The sequence below is a fragment of the Gracilinanus agilis genome, chromosome X, assembly GCF_016433145.1.
Source record: "Gracilinanus agilis isolate LMUSP501 chromosome X, AgileGrace, whole genome shotgun sequence".
NCBI classification, from domain to species: domain Eukaryota; kingdom Metazoa; phylum Chordata; class Mammalia; order Didelphimorphia; family Didelphidae; genus Gracilinanus; species Gracilinanus agilis.
In genome coordinates, this window is record NC_058136.1 from 19,189,044 (window position 1) to 19,205,732 (window position 16,689).

General features: G+C 36.0%; 2 protein-coding genes across 2 annotated transcripts in view; one reads left to right on the forward strand and one right to left on the reverse strand.

Annotated features, from left to right (window-relative positions):
• Positions 1-16,689, forward strand: part of LOC123253517 (transmembrane 9 superfamily member 2-like) — a gene marked incomplete at its 5' end in the record, with an annotated part of 941,355 nt that overhangs the window by 115,611 nt on the left and 809,055 nt on the right. The gene's annotated exons all lie outside the window — the stretch shown is intronic.
• The window catches only part of MAP7D3 (MAP7 domain containing 3), a 72,179-nt gene that overhangs the window by 28,883 nt on the left and 26,607 nt on the right, over positions 1-16,689 (reverse strand). Inside the window, 3 exon segments of the mRNA XM_044682727.1 lie at positions 4,147-4,248; positions 12,128-12,220; positions 12,869-12,983. Coding sequence (XP_044538662.1) covers positions 4,147-4,248; positions 12,128-12,220; positions 12,869-12,983 — 310 coding nt within the window.

The window sequence follows — 16,689 nt, forward strand, 5'->3', positions numbered from 1 at the left end:
ACAATGATATATATATATATATATATATATATATATATATATATATATATATATATATATATACACTACAATAGGATTTTACCTAAGAGAAGGAAGTAACTATTATATAAAGGTTTGGTTCGGCAAAAAGAAGGCATCCAAAAGAGGCAGCTAGGTGGCACAATGAATAGAGAGCCAGGCTTGGAGTCAGGAGGACCTGGGTTCAAATCTGGCCTCAGATACTTCCTAGCTATGTGATTCTAGGTAAGTCACTTAATCCCATTTGCCTAGCCCTTGCCTTTCTGTCTTAGAATTGTTACTAGGGACAGGCAATAAGGGTTTACAAAAAAAAGAAGAAAGAATCCAAAGCTGTTTCAAAGGGTAATGTTAGTTAGGAAAAGAGCCTTGAAAAAATAGAAACTTTTCATTTTGATAAAGCCATTCTTAAAAGGTAATAGTTTATTACACAATACCATGAATGTACACAAAATAAAATAATCTTACTTTCCTGACTGTGCAAACAGGTCATAAAGATGATTAAAAAAGCCAGCTTCAAAATGCAAAAACTGGCCCATAACATTTAATTTGTATAATTCACTAAAAATAAAGTGAAAATGATTGAAGTGGACTGAGTCCTCCAACACAACTCCATCCTTAGAATTATCCTATGGATCATCTCCTCAGCTTTATTCTACATAGGCGTATCCTATTATTACCTCTAACAATGCCAATTCATGATAGTGTCATTAATGTAGTATAATGAATACTATGTCCTTTCCCCTACCAATAACATTGCAAAACTCTACTTTGATGTTATTTGGCAGATTATTCAAGACTCCGAGCAGATGGTGCTTGAGCCTCAACAGTGTTTACTCCTTAAAACATTCATCTCATATTATGTTTTTTTTCCTGAAACCAGTTAATGACAGTGGGTGGAGTATACTTGTAGTCACCCTGCTGAACTGCCTCTAGCAATATTTGGCAAATTTTACTTAAAGTTTTCTGTTTATGTTTACCTTTTTATTTAGAAGGAAAATCTTTTGGTTTCTAACTTTAAGGGCAACTTTTAAAGCAATTAAGATGCCCTTTTAGGATCTGCACTTAAGTAACTAACATGTGGGGTTTTTTTCTTATTTTATCCACTTTTTCTAAGTCTGGAAACTAGAGTCATCAAAGAGAGCATCCTGCGAACACTCCCAAGTGCCACTGAACCAGATTAAAATGTCACTGGGAAATAATTAACAAAATAAATAATAATACAATAAAACATAGATAACATGACATTTTAAAATTAAGTCAATCTGCAGCCTGCAGGGATCCTTATGTCTCTATTGGAGTCTGACCCCACTGGTGCAGATTAAGTTGGCTCACTACCAGATCTAGTCAAATATAAGCTTCTTCTCTTCCTTCCTCCTCCTGAAGACCAAGTGCAAAGGAACATTATTTGAAAACAAACTATTTAAATAATAGAATCTGGAATTGATCATTTTTCCTTCCCACACTGGCAATAAGGATTTACTACTTACCAGATCTTACTTACAGATTAGCACTGAGAAAATTTAAGCTAATTTACTTCTCATAGCACTCTGTAAATCATAAGCATGTATATAGTAACAAATTATTTATAGATTTGTTATATATTAATTTATTAATTATGATAAAAATAAAATAATTAATCAAATGGGAAATCAGAACAATTGGAGGGGGTAGTAATAGAGTGTTTAATGACATCAAAGACCTCCAAATAAAAAATAAGCACACTGTAATTTTGTACATGGTGCATGCATATTACTATCATATCTCAACACTTCAATCCATAGTCCAAGAGGTTTTACCTACCCACCAAAAAAAATTAGTGTTAAATATGCTACAAATCCCACAATTTGAATAATCTCAACTGTTCTCTTTGTACTTTCCTAGTTTTATAAGGAAAACAAAACAAGGGAAAATGAGTTGTGCCCTGGTTCTTGATGGGTAGAGGCTGCTCAGAATGCTCAGGGCCTTTCTTTTGGTAGGCCAGGTGCTTAAAGAACAACTCTTCTTTTTGGCAGCTGCAAAGTGAAAGTGCACATTCATGAAAATAGAGCAGGGTCTTTTGCAAGTTCCTTTGTCCACCAAAAATTGATAATTAAGCCATCCACTTAATTTATAAATTGTGCAAAACACATGGAGAACATACAATGATGAAATACTTTTAGAATAAATTGTTATGCACTCTAAAGTGTTCATTTCCACTACAAGTAGAGGGGAAAACAGAAGGCTCTAATCATTCATGGTTTAAAAGAGGAATATTTGCAAATATGATGTCTCTGATCTCGTAATTTACTTCTGTGTGTAATGATGATCTTTGTAGACTGAACAGTCCTAGAGTGTCAGAAGGGATTACTTAAAAGAAGACTTGGCAGCTATGTTTCTACTGTCTTTTAAACACCAGCCCTATCAGTTACTACATTGTGACCTTGAGGTATAAGGGGCAGTGCTAGCCTTGGAGTCAAAGCTCCAGGCTCCAGTTGGGCCTTGGATCTTTTACTAGCTGTGTGACCACTGGCAAATCACTCAGCCTTGTAAATGAAGATAACAAGACTTGCACTACCTTCCTCATAGCTTCATTGGAGAGAAAACAACTGTCAAATCTTAAAAAGCAAATCAATGAGTTGTTACTATAGGAAAGAAATTATTCTAATTTTACTACATGACTACCAATAACAATAACAGAAAGGACTAAAGCAAATCTTCTTGCACCAAGAAAAAACCAGGAAAGCTTTAAGTTCATTGAAACCTTTAAAGCCTCATTTTTTAAGTGAGCCTCAACTTTCTTTCAAGTGTTTGAACTGAAAATACTTATAATTCATCCAATGTGAACCATAAGCTTGGTTACAAAAAGATCCTGAGTTCAGGGGAAAAATTCTAAGGAACTGAAAACATCAATACCCTAAGGAGACACTAAATTTTAAAACACCTGTCATTCTGATATCTTTAAAAAAGAGCCTCAAGAAATAGAAGCAAATCTAAATAAGATTTTCCATAAAGACAAATGATTTAACATGATCTAGGGAGCCAAATTGCAAGGGAGTGCCACACTTTTCTTCTGAAAAAGAATCTAGTTGTAACACACATAAAGCACCAAAAAGCAAGCGGAAAAGAATGCCTCATTCCTCAGCTTCTCCCCCACCACTGGCTTCCAGAGTTTACCAAATGGTCACTTTGAAGAAAATGGACACTGTTCAGGGAGTGACTGAGTGAGGCTGCGGTAGGGTAGTCTGCCACTGCTTTTCATCTGTTTAAATTAATAAATGTTTCTGCTTTTTTTCATTCACTTTCATTTGCTTCTGCTAATTTAATGAAAAAACTGAATTTTCTTAGTGTCTGACATAACTATCACCCAATAGGTGATTACTGAGTACCCAAAATTGTGATGGAAGCCACAACTAACCAATGCCCTGATAGTCTTACCTAAAGAGTAATTGTGCCAATTAAAAATGGATATGTGTGTATGTATACATATATATACACACAAACACATACGGTATCAGATATTTAGGGCTTGAAAGGACCTTAAAGGGAATCAGGTCCAACTCCTTCATTTTAAAGATGAGGAAAACTGAGGCACAGAGAGGTTTAGTGACTTGCCCAGGATGACAAAGCTAACTTTGAGACAGAATTTGAACTCAACTCTTCTTGATTCCAGTTTTAGCACTTGAACCTCTATACCATCTAGTTACTCACTAGTCACAAAGAGTATTTAATATTTCAAAATCTCTAGAGAATAATTTTCATTAATAACTTAAATATAATAATTAATAAAATTATTTATAACATGTAAGTAGAGATAGAAAGTTTGAACCTCAAAACACTATCATTAAGTCTGAGTGTCTCTTGGTCACAATAAATAATACTTCGAAAAGCAAATTATACATTTCAAGTCCAGTAAATTCATTTGGTAGAATTAATCAAAAAAATAATAAACCAAGATTTCACATCAATGAAAATGACACTGAAGGGATGATGAACAATACGATCTACTCTACTTCAAAGAACAATGTAGTGATCATCCCAAATGAATTCAAACCTTGAAGAATCTGAAGATTAATTTATACAATCAAAATAAACATGTATATGTATATGTTCATCTTCCTGCACAGAAACCCATGAAATAACTACACTTACTCTTGTCAGAATTTGGAAGAGTTGCAGAAGATGAAGACAAACGTTTACTGATAACGGAATCTGTTGGCCTGAGATTCAATGTAGAGGAAGTATGCTTGTTGCCTAAAGGAAAAAATAGTATTTATTATAATCATAGCTAAAATATTTAAACATCATTCTCCAAATCACAAGTGTTCGTTGAAGCATAAGTATTCTATCCTGAAAATGCACTTTTGTAATTTGGCTCTTGGATGAATATACACAATTAGGTACATGATGTTCAAGACAAGTCATTAACTCTAAGTTGTACAAATTTCACTTGTTTTTGAAAATTTGTATGGATTTCTATTTCAGGCATGGGAATAATTTAGGCACAGTCAGTAGAAAGCATACTTGATTTTGTTTAGTTTATACTCTGTTTAGAATAACCTATGAAACTTGGAGAGATGGATAATAAGAGAAAATTGGTGAGCTGGCTAAATTTTTATATCTAAAAGACAGTCTTCCATAATTACAGACTTCAAAATTAAAACTAAGATGAAAAGAAATGCATTGACTTAACCTTTCCCAAGGATCACATCAAAATGACTTCAAAAATACCATAGTGCTACTTTTGAAAATCCACCTACAGTCCTGGTATCAACTACCTATTTTATAAAGAAAACAGGAAGACTAAAAAAGTTTTGTATCTAACATGAAAAAAATGAACATCCACAAAAACATGTAATTTTAGTCATCTTCAAAAGTCCTTTTCCATCAACTAGATTTGTTCAAGCCAATTTCTTCTTCCATTACATCTTCATTATCCTAAAACAAATAGGGCAAAAGCTAGCAGCAAAAATCATTTCCAATTTACTAAAATATTTAAGGAAGTAGTTTCTTATAATTATCAATTCAATAATTGTTCTAATTCCAGATCAAACATGGCCTCACTTGTAACATATTTCAGATAGAATTAAATCAGAGCTTTTTCAGAATAGGACACAATAAGCTGGGAGAGAAAGAGATGTCTCATCAACAAACCCCTTTGTTAAGCAGTAAGTGGTTAATATGCAAAATGCAGTTCGAAACAATAAAACCAGATATTATAAGAAAGCTTATGCAAAAGAAATTGCCCAGCATACCACACAGCATGGCATTACAGCACAGGAAAAAACTGATTTCTAGGTGGCAATGGCAGAAGGACCAAGCCTTGGCAGAGAAGCAATTACTCACCTTAATACTGAGGGTCCTCTTTCTTACCAATTAAGCTCTCCTAGTATGGCACCGAAAAATTGAAGAAAGCAGGCATAAAATAAGGATTTGATGAGGATAAGGCAGCGTGGTGGAGTCAGAGGATCTGGGTTCAAATCTTGGGCCTGTTGCTTATTACCTGTTTCATTTCCTACAAGTCACTTCCTTTCTCAGGCCCTTAACCTGTTTATTTCTCTGTAAACTGAGGGGCTAAGGCTAGAGGACCAAGAAAGTTCCCTTTCCCCCTCAAAATGTATGAAGATTTGGATTCAGGTCTCTCATTTGTTCATATTGTGTTCTTCCTTGAGCAAAGGTAGTGACACGGAAGGACTTGAGGCTCTCATCTATCTCATACCCAATCAAAGTTGGCTAATTCTTTGTCTCGCCTAGCCCGAACCTAAGAACCTGAACCTAAGAAGAAGTTTGGGCTCCAATCAACTATGCTTTCTCTGTCATTCCTTTCTGTGTACTTCCTAAAAGTTTTTTAAAAGTTTTTTTTGTTACAATCAGATCTGACACTACTAGGATTAAGGTATGTTTTTGGTGTCATTACCAAAATGCTGCCTATCTTTTTCTGTATCGCAGCTCTTATAATAATAAAAAAAAAACCTCATGTCTAGGTGCTATAAGGTTTGGAAAGTGCTTTACACACATTATTTTATTTGCTCTTCACTGCAATACTGTGATATAGGGGCTATCATTATCCTTGATTTACATCTGAGTAAAGTGAGGCGCAGAAAGGCCTAACACAGCCAGCAGCCACTTCCATTCCTTTCACTGTGGTTTTTAAAGTAGGTGATGATAATTTGTTTTTTCCTAAAATTGATGTGTTTTTTGAGTCTTTCCTACTGGTCAACTTCTACATATTACAGCATAGAACAGAGTGATATACAGTCTGCCTACATGGGCCAAAGTCTCTTGCCATATGCTTTGTGGGCACTATCTACTACGCATCTGAAACCCCTCCTGGCTCAAGTAACATGTGAGTTTTGCCCATTTTCAGGGGATATCTACATTTCCTCTTCTGGAAGCTATAGAAAATTCAAAGGTCTCTTGGATCATGACTAAAATTATATGAGCCTGAAAATATCAATAAATGAAATATTAAAAAGACTTGTCTTGATATTTTTAAAGCCTCAAAGGAAATATAACCCTGTTGAAATCCTGACATTTTACACAAATATAATTCTTCCCCATACAAGGAAATGAACTTTAAGGAAGTGGTCTCATGGCAGATTCTTCTGCTGTAACACAAACATAGACAACTGGAAAACTCTGCATAGTTTTTTTAAACCCTTACCTTCTGTCTTAGAACCAATTCTAAGACAGAAGAGTGATAAGGGTTATGCAATGGGAGTTAAGTGACTTGCCCAGGGTCACAGCTAGGAAGTATCTGAAGTCAGATGTGAATCCAGGTATGACACTCTATCCACTGTGCTACCTAGCTACCCTTCAGCAAAGCCTCTGTTAGGCTCATTCCAGACCGGAGCCACAAGAGGCTTAATGTACAGGGTCCTTTGAAGCACTCTCTGGCAAGGTAGGATTAATGGTGGGGGGTGGGGAATGGCATAATTCACTATTTTCAAGAACGATATATTCAGCTCTGCAATCCACTGGAAGAATATATGAATAAGCATACATATAACATACTAACCACAATATCCTAGACTGCAGTGCCAATGCCAAAAGTCTTGCCCAATTAGTCTAGCTTACAGTTATCATTCACTCCTGACGACTGTTACTATCTATATAATTCATTTGACCTATTTTGACTTTTCATGAGGGCAGGTCCTTTATTATGTATTGTATCCTCTCTGTACCTAGCATGATTCTCTATACCCTTAAGCAAACACTCAGTTGTCCCAGTACAAGAGTAAGAGAAAAGGGTTGGGGTTCCACTAAACTAGCTTTGGAGACTTTATCTTTAAAATAGGGCTAATAATTCTTGCACTATTTACCTCTCACATTATTTTGTAAACCATAAAGCATTCTATCAATGAAAGTTGTTATAATGACATTTTAATAATCGATACTATATAATCAGGCCATTTCCAGGTCTCAGCAGACTGGCTCAGTCGCAATACTGCTGATCTGATGATTTACTCTGGCTGTCACCTCCAAAAGTGGATTCAGTTCCCTGGGCTTTGACAGGTGAACTTTGGCCTTATCTTGCTCAGTTCCAGGCCTCCAGAGCACTTTCAGGATATTTCCAACCATTCATTTATCTCTACTCAGCCTCCTGACGCAGTATCCTTTGATGTATTGTCTCTCTCTATTAAGATTAGTTCCTTGAGGATAGGGACTGTCTAGCAGGCATTCATTTGTAGCCCTAGCACCTATCAAAGTTCCTAGCACAGATGAAACATCTAATAACATGCACTCTGTGAGTATATGGGGTTCTGCTTACCATCAATTCTGTCAAATGACAAATCTTGAGCAAAAGATGCTTTGCCAGGTTTGTATGTGTTAAGAGTCAATTTCAAAAGAGCTCTATATGGTTTAATAAAACATTGTTTTTAAGTATCAGGTTTTAGAGAAGGCTATATTAGTGAAGGGGGTAGGAGTGAAAGATTAATATAAGAGTATCAATGCTGAAAATAATCCCAGAAGCCATTTGGTCCAACCTGTGTACCTCATCAAGAATTCCTTCTGTAACATGCGAACAAGTGTCTGTTCAGTCTTTACTTTAAGACCTTCAGTAACAGGGAACTAACTATCTCCTGGGACATTCCATTTCACTTTTGGCTAGCTCTAATTGTTAGAAAGTTTTTCCTTATAAAAAGCCTGTATCTGCCTCTCTTTAACTTCTACCCTCTGAGGCCAAGTAGAATAAATTGAACCCCTCTTCTACAAGACTGCCTTTAAAGGCTTAAAAATAGCAATTATGTGCCCCCTGAGTCATCTGTTTTCCAGGATAAAATCCCCATTCCTCAAGAGACGCTTGTGTGGCATATTCTTCAGTCCTCACATCATCCTAGTTACTGGTTACCCTCTTCTAGTTCACTCATCTTTCCTACTGGGCCCCAGTTGTAGTGCCCCAATCTGAATGTAGCATCCTACCCAAAACCAAACTCATGACTCCCTCCTTCTGGACATTAGGCTTCCTTTCATGCAGCCTACAATGGCAGTTCTTCTTTTGGCTGTCTTGTCACACTATTAGTTTTAGACGGAGATTGCAGTCTACTAAAAATCCCTAATATTTTTTGCAGGAACTGATGTGTAGTCAAACATTCCCTATCCTGGATTTGTGGGGTTGATTTTTTGGAAATCAAGGTTAAACCTCACATTTATTCCTATTGAATCTTTTCTTATTGACTTGGCCTCTTGATGCTAGGACTGTCACCTTCCTGACTCTTGTCATCCAAGGTGTTAGCTAACCTTCTAAGTTTCATATTATATGTAAATACAGCAAACATGTCTCTAAGTCTTCACCTTAAGTCGTGGACAAAACTGTTCAATGACACCAGGTAGATGTAGAGGTATGGAGAGTACTGTTCTCCTAAAGTTCCACCTCCTCCAAGGTGACATTCTCCTATTAATAACTACTTTGCTGGGGGGTCTGGTCAATCAACAAGTTTAAAATGCCCCAAACTAAGCTGTCACCTAGCCCATGTTTCTCCACCTTATTCCCCAGGGCACTGTATGACAAACACAATTAAATCTTTTGCTGAAATCTTTAAAGTATACTAAATCTAGGGCATTCACTTGATCTACTGAATCCAGTCACCCTGTCAACTCTAGTGGTGGTAGACTAACTACTACTTTCCAAAATGGGTGGACACCGAGTCAAATTAAAGAAACTAGGAAGTGAAATGGATCTGAGATGAACATAAATGCAAATCTCTGGCTGTTTAATAATCAATATACTTAACAGAAACGCTATCTTCTGGATTGGTATTTCTGTTACTTTCTAAATATTATTTCCAATGTTTCTTAATGAGATGACCCATTCTTCAAAATGCTATTGGTCACTTTGTTTTGCTTTTGAAAAGAATGTTTTTTGGCTCTTGGTACACAGGGTTGGTAGTCTGATAGAAGATCTTCCCCATACTGTCATTTTAACTACTTTATTCCCAATATTGAAGTGTATAAATATTTAAGGCACACTTATGGAAAGCCGTAAGTACATGAATGGTCATATACTTACCTTTAACCATTTTGTCAATTCTCTTCCCATTGCAGAGCTATGTTTACACCCTCTCTTACAGCTTATCCCCACTTTGTTATTGCCTGAATATTTTGTTCTATGAAATAAATTGGGTAATTCAATTTACACCTACTATAGTGTTAAGCTTCTACTTTAATGGGTATTTGCTACATGGCAGCAATTCTGATGCTATAAGTTTGTAAAAATGAGCTGCTGCCTGCCATATAGCTATGATAATCACTGTTTTCAGAAATTTAAATGAACAAGGTACATTAAAAAAAGGCTTCTCTGAAAGTCAGGCTTGTTGAGTAATTCCAAAACAAGAAAAAAAGAAATACTTTATGCACCTGAATTCTCTGCTACTCTTCCCATAGCATTCCAGAGACTATGCCAACTTTTTTAAAAGTTGTTTTACTAATTTAACAGGAAACACCATCCTTTTCCAAAGTGTCAAAGTACAAGAGGCAGAAGTAAATAATTCGTAGAAGAAATATTGCCTATGTAAAATTTATGTTTAAGACGGGAAAGATGTTTAAAATGACAAGATTTTTCCAGTGGTAACGGATGAATACAGAAAAATCTCAGTACAGAAAAATTGAAGTAAATTAAGTATCTATGCAAGGAAAAAATGTTTCACTTAAACCTTTACTATTTAAAAAAATTGGTCTCCTATACTAACTGGCATACCAGTAGCAGTATTACCAAACAGCTATTGACTACTACAGGCAGGAAAATGCTTGGCTTCTCAAAAACCTCAGAGCTGGTAGGCACTGGTGAAATAAGGATATGTCCAAGATCCCAAATATCCAGTATAGGCAAGGGGCTGAAATCAAAGGCCAGGCCAGGAATGGAAAATTGCTCCTAGGATGTCATTACAGCTCTACTTGCAATATCTAATTCTACCGTGGAGACAGGAGCCAGATTTGTCATCAAGCCATGTTACAAATGTTCTTCTGGTTTCTGAATAGCCATCTATCTCATCTCAAACATACTTTTGAAACATAGTATTGCTGTTAACTGTATTCTCTTATTAGTCCCTTATTAGACTGAGTACAGGGACTGTGCCAAGGACTAACTGGTCCTTGGCAAAGCTGTGAGTTAGGCAAGATTAATCTGTAATGTATCCTTAATTCCTCTTTCAGTCTTCCCTCCAACCCTGCCATTCAGGCCTTTCCAAGGGCATCCCTATCCTATGTATCATTCCTAGCAATGGTTTGTTCTTTGGATAGCTACCAATTAACCTCAGCTAAGGTGCCTAATAGTATTTTAAAGTATTCCTGCTATCAAGGGCATCTACATTTTAACGGGAATTATAATTCATACAGTACCTCTAAAATTTAATAGGAATTCTGGCAGCTCGACACCAGAAAAGTCCATCTCAAGGAATTGATCTCTATTGGCAGATTTTCAAGTACCATAAAATTAGTGAGGGATTATATTTTTGGACAGTTGGGGCCTCTATGAATTCTCTCAAATCACAACATACCAACAGTCTATTCTGACCCAGGGTGAAATTTTAATACAAAAAAAATCACTTTAATTTAGAATAGACCAATTTGGAATCTGCAATCATTTTGATGGAATGTTCATCATTCCTGTTTTTCTGAAACAAGAGCTCGCTAAATAAATACATCAGTCAGGCAAGCACACTCATAGAAAGGGGAAGTTGTCAACTTTGAGAACATTTTCTGAGGGTCTAGTTTATCATTTCTCTGTTTATAAGTATATCAATATCTAAAAGCGACCCCACAAAGAACCTCTAGCAAGGCAAAATCAGCAACCAGTGTAAGTTTTTATAGGTACTTTTAAGTATATAGCTATATTTCTTAGGAAGCATTTGTATCACAGCTCAGTTCAGACTGGCCAAAGCCACAACAATATTAAAGTAAACTTGCTGGTCCCTTATCCCAGCTGACTTTACATGCCAATGCCCAAATGCTCATCTCATCACTGCCTTTGATGACTCCCCATCACCTGAAGAATGAAGTCTAAGGTTCTTAGCCAAAAGGTCGAGACCCTCCTCATCCTGGAGCTTTCCTCCTATTCTAGTCCCTCAACTCACTCTTGACTTTTCCCACTTCTCTGCCTTTAGTTATAGCATCCTCATGCCTAGAAAACATTCCCCTTGCCTCATTTTTTACCCAATTCCAATGTTGCTCTCTCTTCCATAAGGCTTCCTCTGACCCTTTCTTGCCTCTCACATGGTGTTTTCTTCATCCGTTTCTTTCCTATGCACACTAGACATACTACGCACACTTCCTACTAAAATAACTTACATATCATGTTCTTCTGACTATACTAAACATAACTTTCATGAGGGCAGGGATCATGTCCTAACCACACGCATAGCCTAGCACACAGTATGCCGAGCATGGAAGGTAGTTAACATATGTTTGTAAAGCGGAATTAAATTAGTCTGAATTAGTGAGATTTTCCTGAACAAAATCTAATACAAGGCTATATACTTCCAGGACCCAGAATTATAAATAACACCTCTGATTCTGTGACTTACTTCCTTACCACGATGGCTTACTTCATCACAACTAATGAAAAGGAAGCTTACAGCAGCATATGTTAGCTGAAAGTACACAGTAAGCAAGCAAGAATTTTGGAAAAAAATACCACTGGATCCACCTTGTTCAGTCTGTGGCTCTGTGGAAGAAGGTAGTTTGTCAACTAAATCTACAGGATTGGGTGGGGTAGCACTTGACAAACCTAAACAGAAAAACAGTTATGATACAGATGGAAAAATGTAGACAGTGGTTTTAATAAAACACCAATAACACTAATAAAAATATATGTTTTTAAAACAACCATGAATAATCACGAATGTTTAAAGTCAAATGGACATTTCTGTGAGTGACACACCTGATGAAATAAACCATCCAAAATAAAGTTTCAAGAAATTCTTGGATCCCTGTTTGTCCAATTCGCCAACCTCCAGTACTTCAGATGCTTTTTTCTACTTATTAATGTTTATTCTGTTCACTTTGCTAACTTAAGTCTGTTAAATTAAAAGGTTAAAACTTACATTTTTAAAAGGGCCACTTTTTCTATGAAAAAAAGCTAATCAAATTATTGTGCTTAAATAAGCAGTCTCATACAACACAAGAATTAAAGATGAATCTACTGGTTTTTTAGTCTTAGTGAAATTAAACTATTAAAATGGTAACCTCTTCATTTTAGTATATCAAAATAATGCTAATTCTCTATGGTAAATCTCATTTTACTAACCATTATTAACCATAAACACTAAAAAAATCATATGAAAATAAACATTCTGTTAAAATTGGGTTAATAACATTAAAAATTTTATGATTGCTTTCTTTTTCATATTAGGGAATCAGTCCTACTAATAATTACCAGATTTGCTGTCTGAATCTGGTGTTACAGAGCCTCCCCATGACCATCTCTTCTGTCGCTGTTCCAGGCGGTTGCTACGTTCCAAAGTACGGTTAACCATTGCCTCAAAATGTTCCTATTTAACATTTAAAAATAAATAAGTAGCCATTACATTAGTATCGACTCTACGTAGAGTTTATACAACTTCCCTCCACCCATGTACCCCATACTTTAAGCCAAAATGTAAAAAGAATTGTAGGAACATAGATGAACTGCACAATCTCAGAACTTTTTGGCATCTCAGAAGCCTTCTAGTCCAACCTGTACCTGTATAGGAAGCCCCTCTATGACATAGTTGGCAAGCCCTTATGCTGAAAATAATGTCTAGTAAGATCTCCAATGTCTAAAGCTGTTTCATAGAAGTGACTGTTTTAAATCTAACTATATTGTCGGCTTTTAAAGTTACTGTTAATTACTTATACTAAAGAAACATTTAACTCTGGACTAACAAAATGCTAACAATAACCCAAGAAGACAGGCTGAATAAAATTAGAATAAGATATTGAAACAAATAAAATGAGAGTGATAGTACTTATACTTTAGAAGTAATAATATTATCTGAAGAGATGGCAAGCAGAATTTCAATTAACTAATATAATGTGTAAAATAAAAGCAAATGAATATGGTTATATAAAAAGTCAATAATCACTTCCAATTCATCTTTTTATTCAATAATGCCCTCCTATGTCCCTACACTATAGGAAATATAAGTCAAATAGTTTTTATAGTGTCTACCAAAACAGTAAGTTGAAAAGGTTTTTTTGAAGGAAAAAAACCCTCAGAAAATTATAATGAGACCCTACCCCGTGAGTAGAGGTACAGATTTTAAATACTAGCTTCTTGTTTTGTTTCTTCTTATTTGTTAAGAACTCTGGGCTACCGTACAATTGGATTACAAAAATAATTACAGTTATTCTTTGCTTAAGCATTTCTGATATCTGAAACTATGAATTTCCACAAAAGGTATAGGATATCCAAGTCACTGCCTCCCTATAGTCTATATTCATCCCTTTGACCCCAAAACCCCTCATCCTAATCCAATTTTTCAAGGCCCAATAAACTCCTGGAAACCAATTTGGGGCCCAACTGAATCCTTCTCCTCTTTCTGTTAACACACAGGGCCTACTATCAATATCATCCATGTAGCTTAAATATTTAATTTAGCACCTAATTAGATGCTATCTTATATCATTTCCGAGCACAAGACAGTAAAGTGTAGTAGGAAGAACACTCACCTTGGAGTCAACAGGAAACTGGGTTCAAAATCTTTCTCTAATACTGTGGGACCCTGGCAAGTCACTTAAACTGAGCCTCAGTTATAAAATGGGGCCTCCCAGGATTCTTATGAAGGCCAGGAGAGAGCATGTTTGTAAAGCACTTTGTGAATCTTTATGTTCTATAGAAATGTCTAGCATTATTGTTGTCATCATTATTCCCCAAATTGTAAGCATTTTAATGACAGACCACTGCTTCTCTATTCCCACAAGTATATGGGAGGATTTTCGGTTTCATAAAATAACAAACAGCAGGATTCTTAGATAGCAAACCCCCTTTGAGCATTAAAAGAACAGGTCATTTTACACACTATTCTAGGAACATACAAATTTCAGGCAGGCTGCCAGATTTCATTATTTAACAGATTTTTAAAAATCAAGCTTCAGTGATGAAAATCAATTGTTCTAAACGGACATTAGTATAATAACAAAAAATGGCAATAGTAATGGATAGCAATTATATGATGCTTTAAGGTTTGCAAAGTGCTTTACAAATCTTATCTCATTTGATCACTACAACAACCCCAGAAGATAAATGCTATTATTATCTGCATTTTACAGAGGAGGAACTTGAGGCAGACAGAGATTGATGTAACTTGCCCGCAGTCACACAGCTAGTGAGTGTGCAAGGTTGGATTTGAACTCTAGTCTTCCTGACTCCAAATCCAGCTCTTTCTCTGTCCACTGGGCTACTTAGACAGCCATTAGGCTAAAATTACAGTCACATAGACTGGCGTGCCATACAGAAATTTTGTTAATGATGTTTCCAGATTAAGACTGATTTCCTGTCTCACAGATTTTTGAAACTTCACTACACCACAATGTGAAATTCTAAATTAAACAAAGCCAACCTCAGGGACAGAAGGCCTGTAACTCAGCCTTTCACAATAACAATATCACAGCAACATCATCCCTACAAAGTCCCTAGACAAACATGGTTATTTCTCTGGGGGCTAAGATAAAGCTACTGAAAAGAGAGTGGTCTCTGCCTTTTGAAGATATAGAAAATACAGAGGAGCAAACACCTCAGAAGCAAAGGACAAGTCAATCTGTCAAAGTATATTAGCAATCAGTAGTTTAAAATACATACATATACACACACATATTCACACTACATACATCCATGCATATTTAATGAAAGGGAGAAGTCACCTTTGCATTCTGTGTTCTACACATTGATTATGATAAAGATCAACAGATTTTTATATCATGTTATAAAAATGTTCTTATTAATGGCTCCCAATTCCACAGTATTGGATCATTTCAATAGCCCTTTCTTCAGTGTGATGCTGTAAGGAAAGAGGCAACCCAAGGATGTAAGGCTCAGCAAGGTTCCCAAGGGGAGGGAGCTGAACCAGGACTCAAAGACGGCCTCCCAATTCCAAGTATGGGACTTTTCACCCATGCTGTCCCCAAACAGAGCAGCCTCAGCTAGCTGCTTCTGAAGCACTGCTGCTCACAAACAATTTTTCCAAGAAAAACTATACTAAAATAATATTGATTCTCAACCCTAATTACTCATCTGATGTTGATTGCAAAAAATATTCCAAGCCTAACTCTGGTACGTATGTCTTCATCTATCCTACTGGGAGGGTATGCCAGACAACATGGACACCTAACAATTTGGAGAAATGCACTCAAGCATTCAAAATATGTGTCATAACCTAAAATAAATGCAACTTCTGAAACTTCAAAAATGAAAGCAAATGACACTCTAATTTTGGGCATCAATATCAAGTCTTTAAGCTACATGCGAGTCAATACTCTTGATACTATAAACAGAAACAAAAACACGGGATCTACAGTCCCACTTTATAAGACCACAAAATGGCCTAATGAAAAAGTGCCTGTGACAACATATCTTATTTAAGCATTATTATGAAAGTGTTATTTTATTAAAAGAAACATTTATTCCCATGATCTTAGTGAAGTGAAAAGTGGTCCAAACCCCACCAAAAGTCAAGATCAATTGGGACAAATACAAAGCACTTGATTCTACCTGTACGACTGTCACAGATGGCTGCAAAAACCTGGAATGGGATAGGACTCTTTGTGGGGCACAAGCTGAATGAACTAACATAAGGAACATGGTACAAACTATTACTCAAATATCAGGAATATCACTAAGTACATGAAGAGACTACAAAATCATTTCCCCATAACATCTGTCCTGGATAAGCCCTTATTTATTAACCCTAACCTCTCAAAAATAACATAGCAAAGTGCTCTGCTGATAGGAGTCACTGTAATGACAATCTGAATCTATGTCCTCTTATTTCACTTACATAAATCTAATGAGATTGTTTATCTGGCTTTGAAGACCACAGTAGATTAGAAACAGCACTCTAGAAGTAGGACAAGCATGATGACAACACTGAGAAGCAAGAGAAAAACTATAAAAAGCTGATAGAGTAACTCAAAGAGCATGGCTGTCAGAAGCAACTTAGTTTGGAAGTAAAGAATCCTACAATGCTAAAATGACTCCTATAGTTGTCACTATATATAACT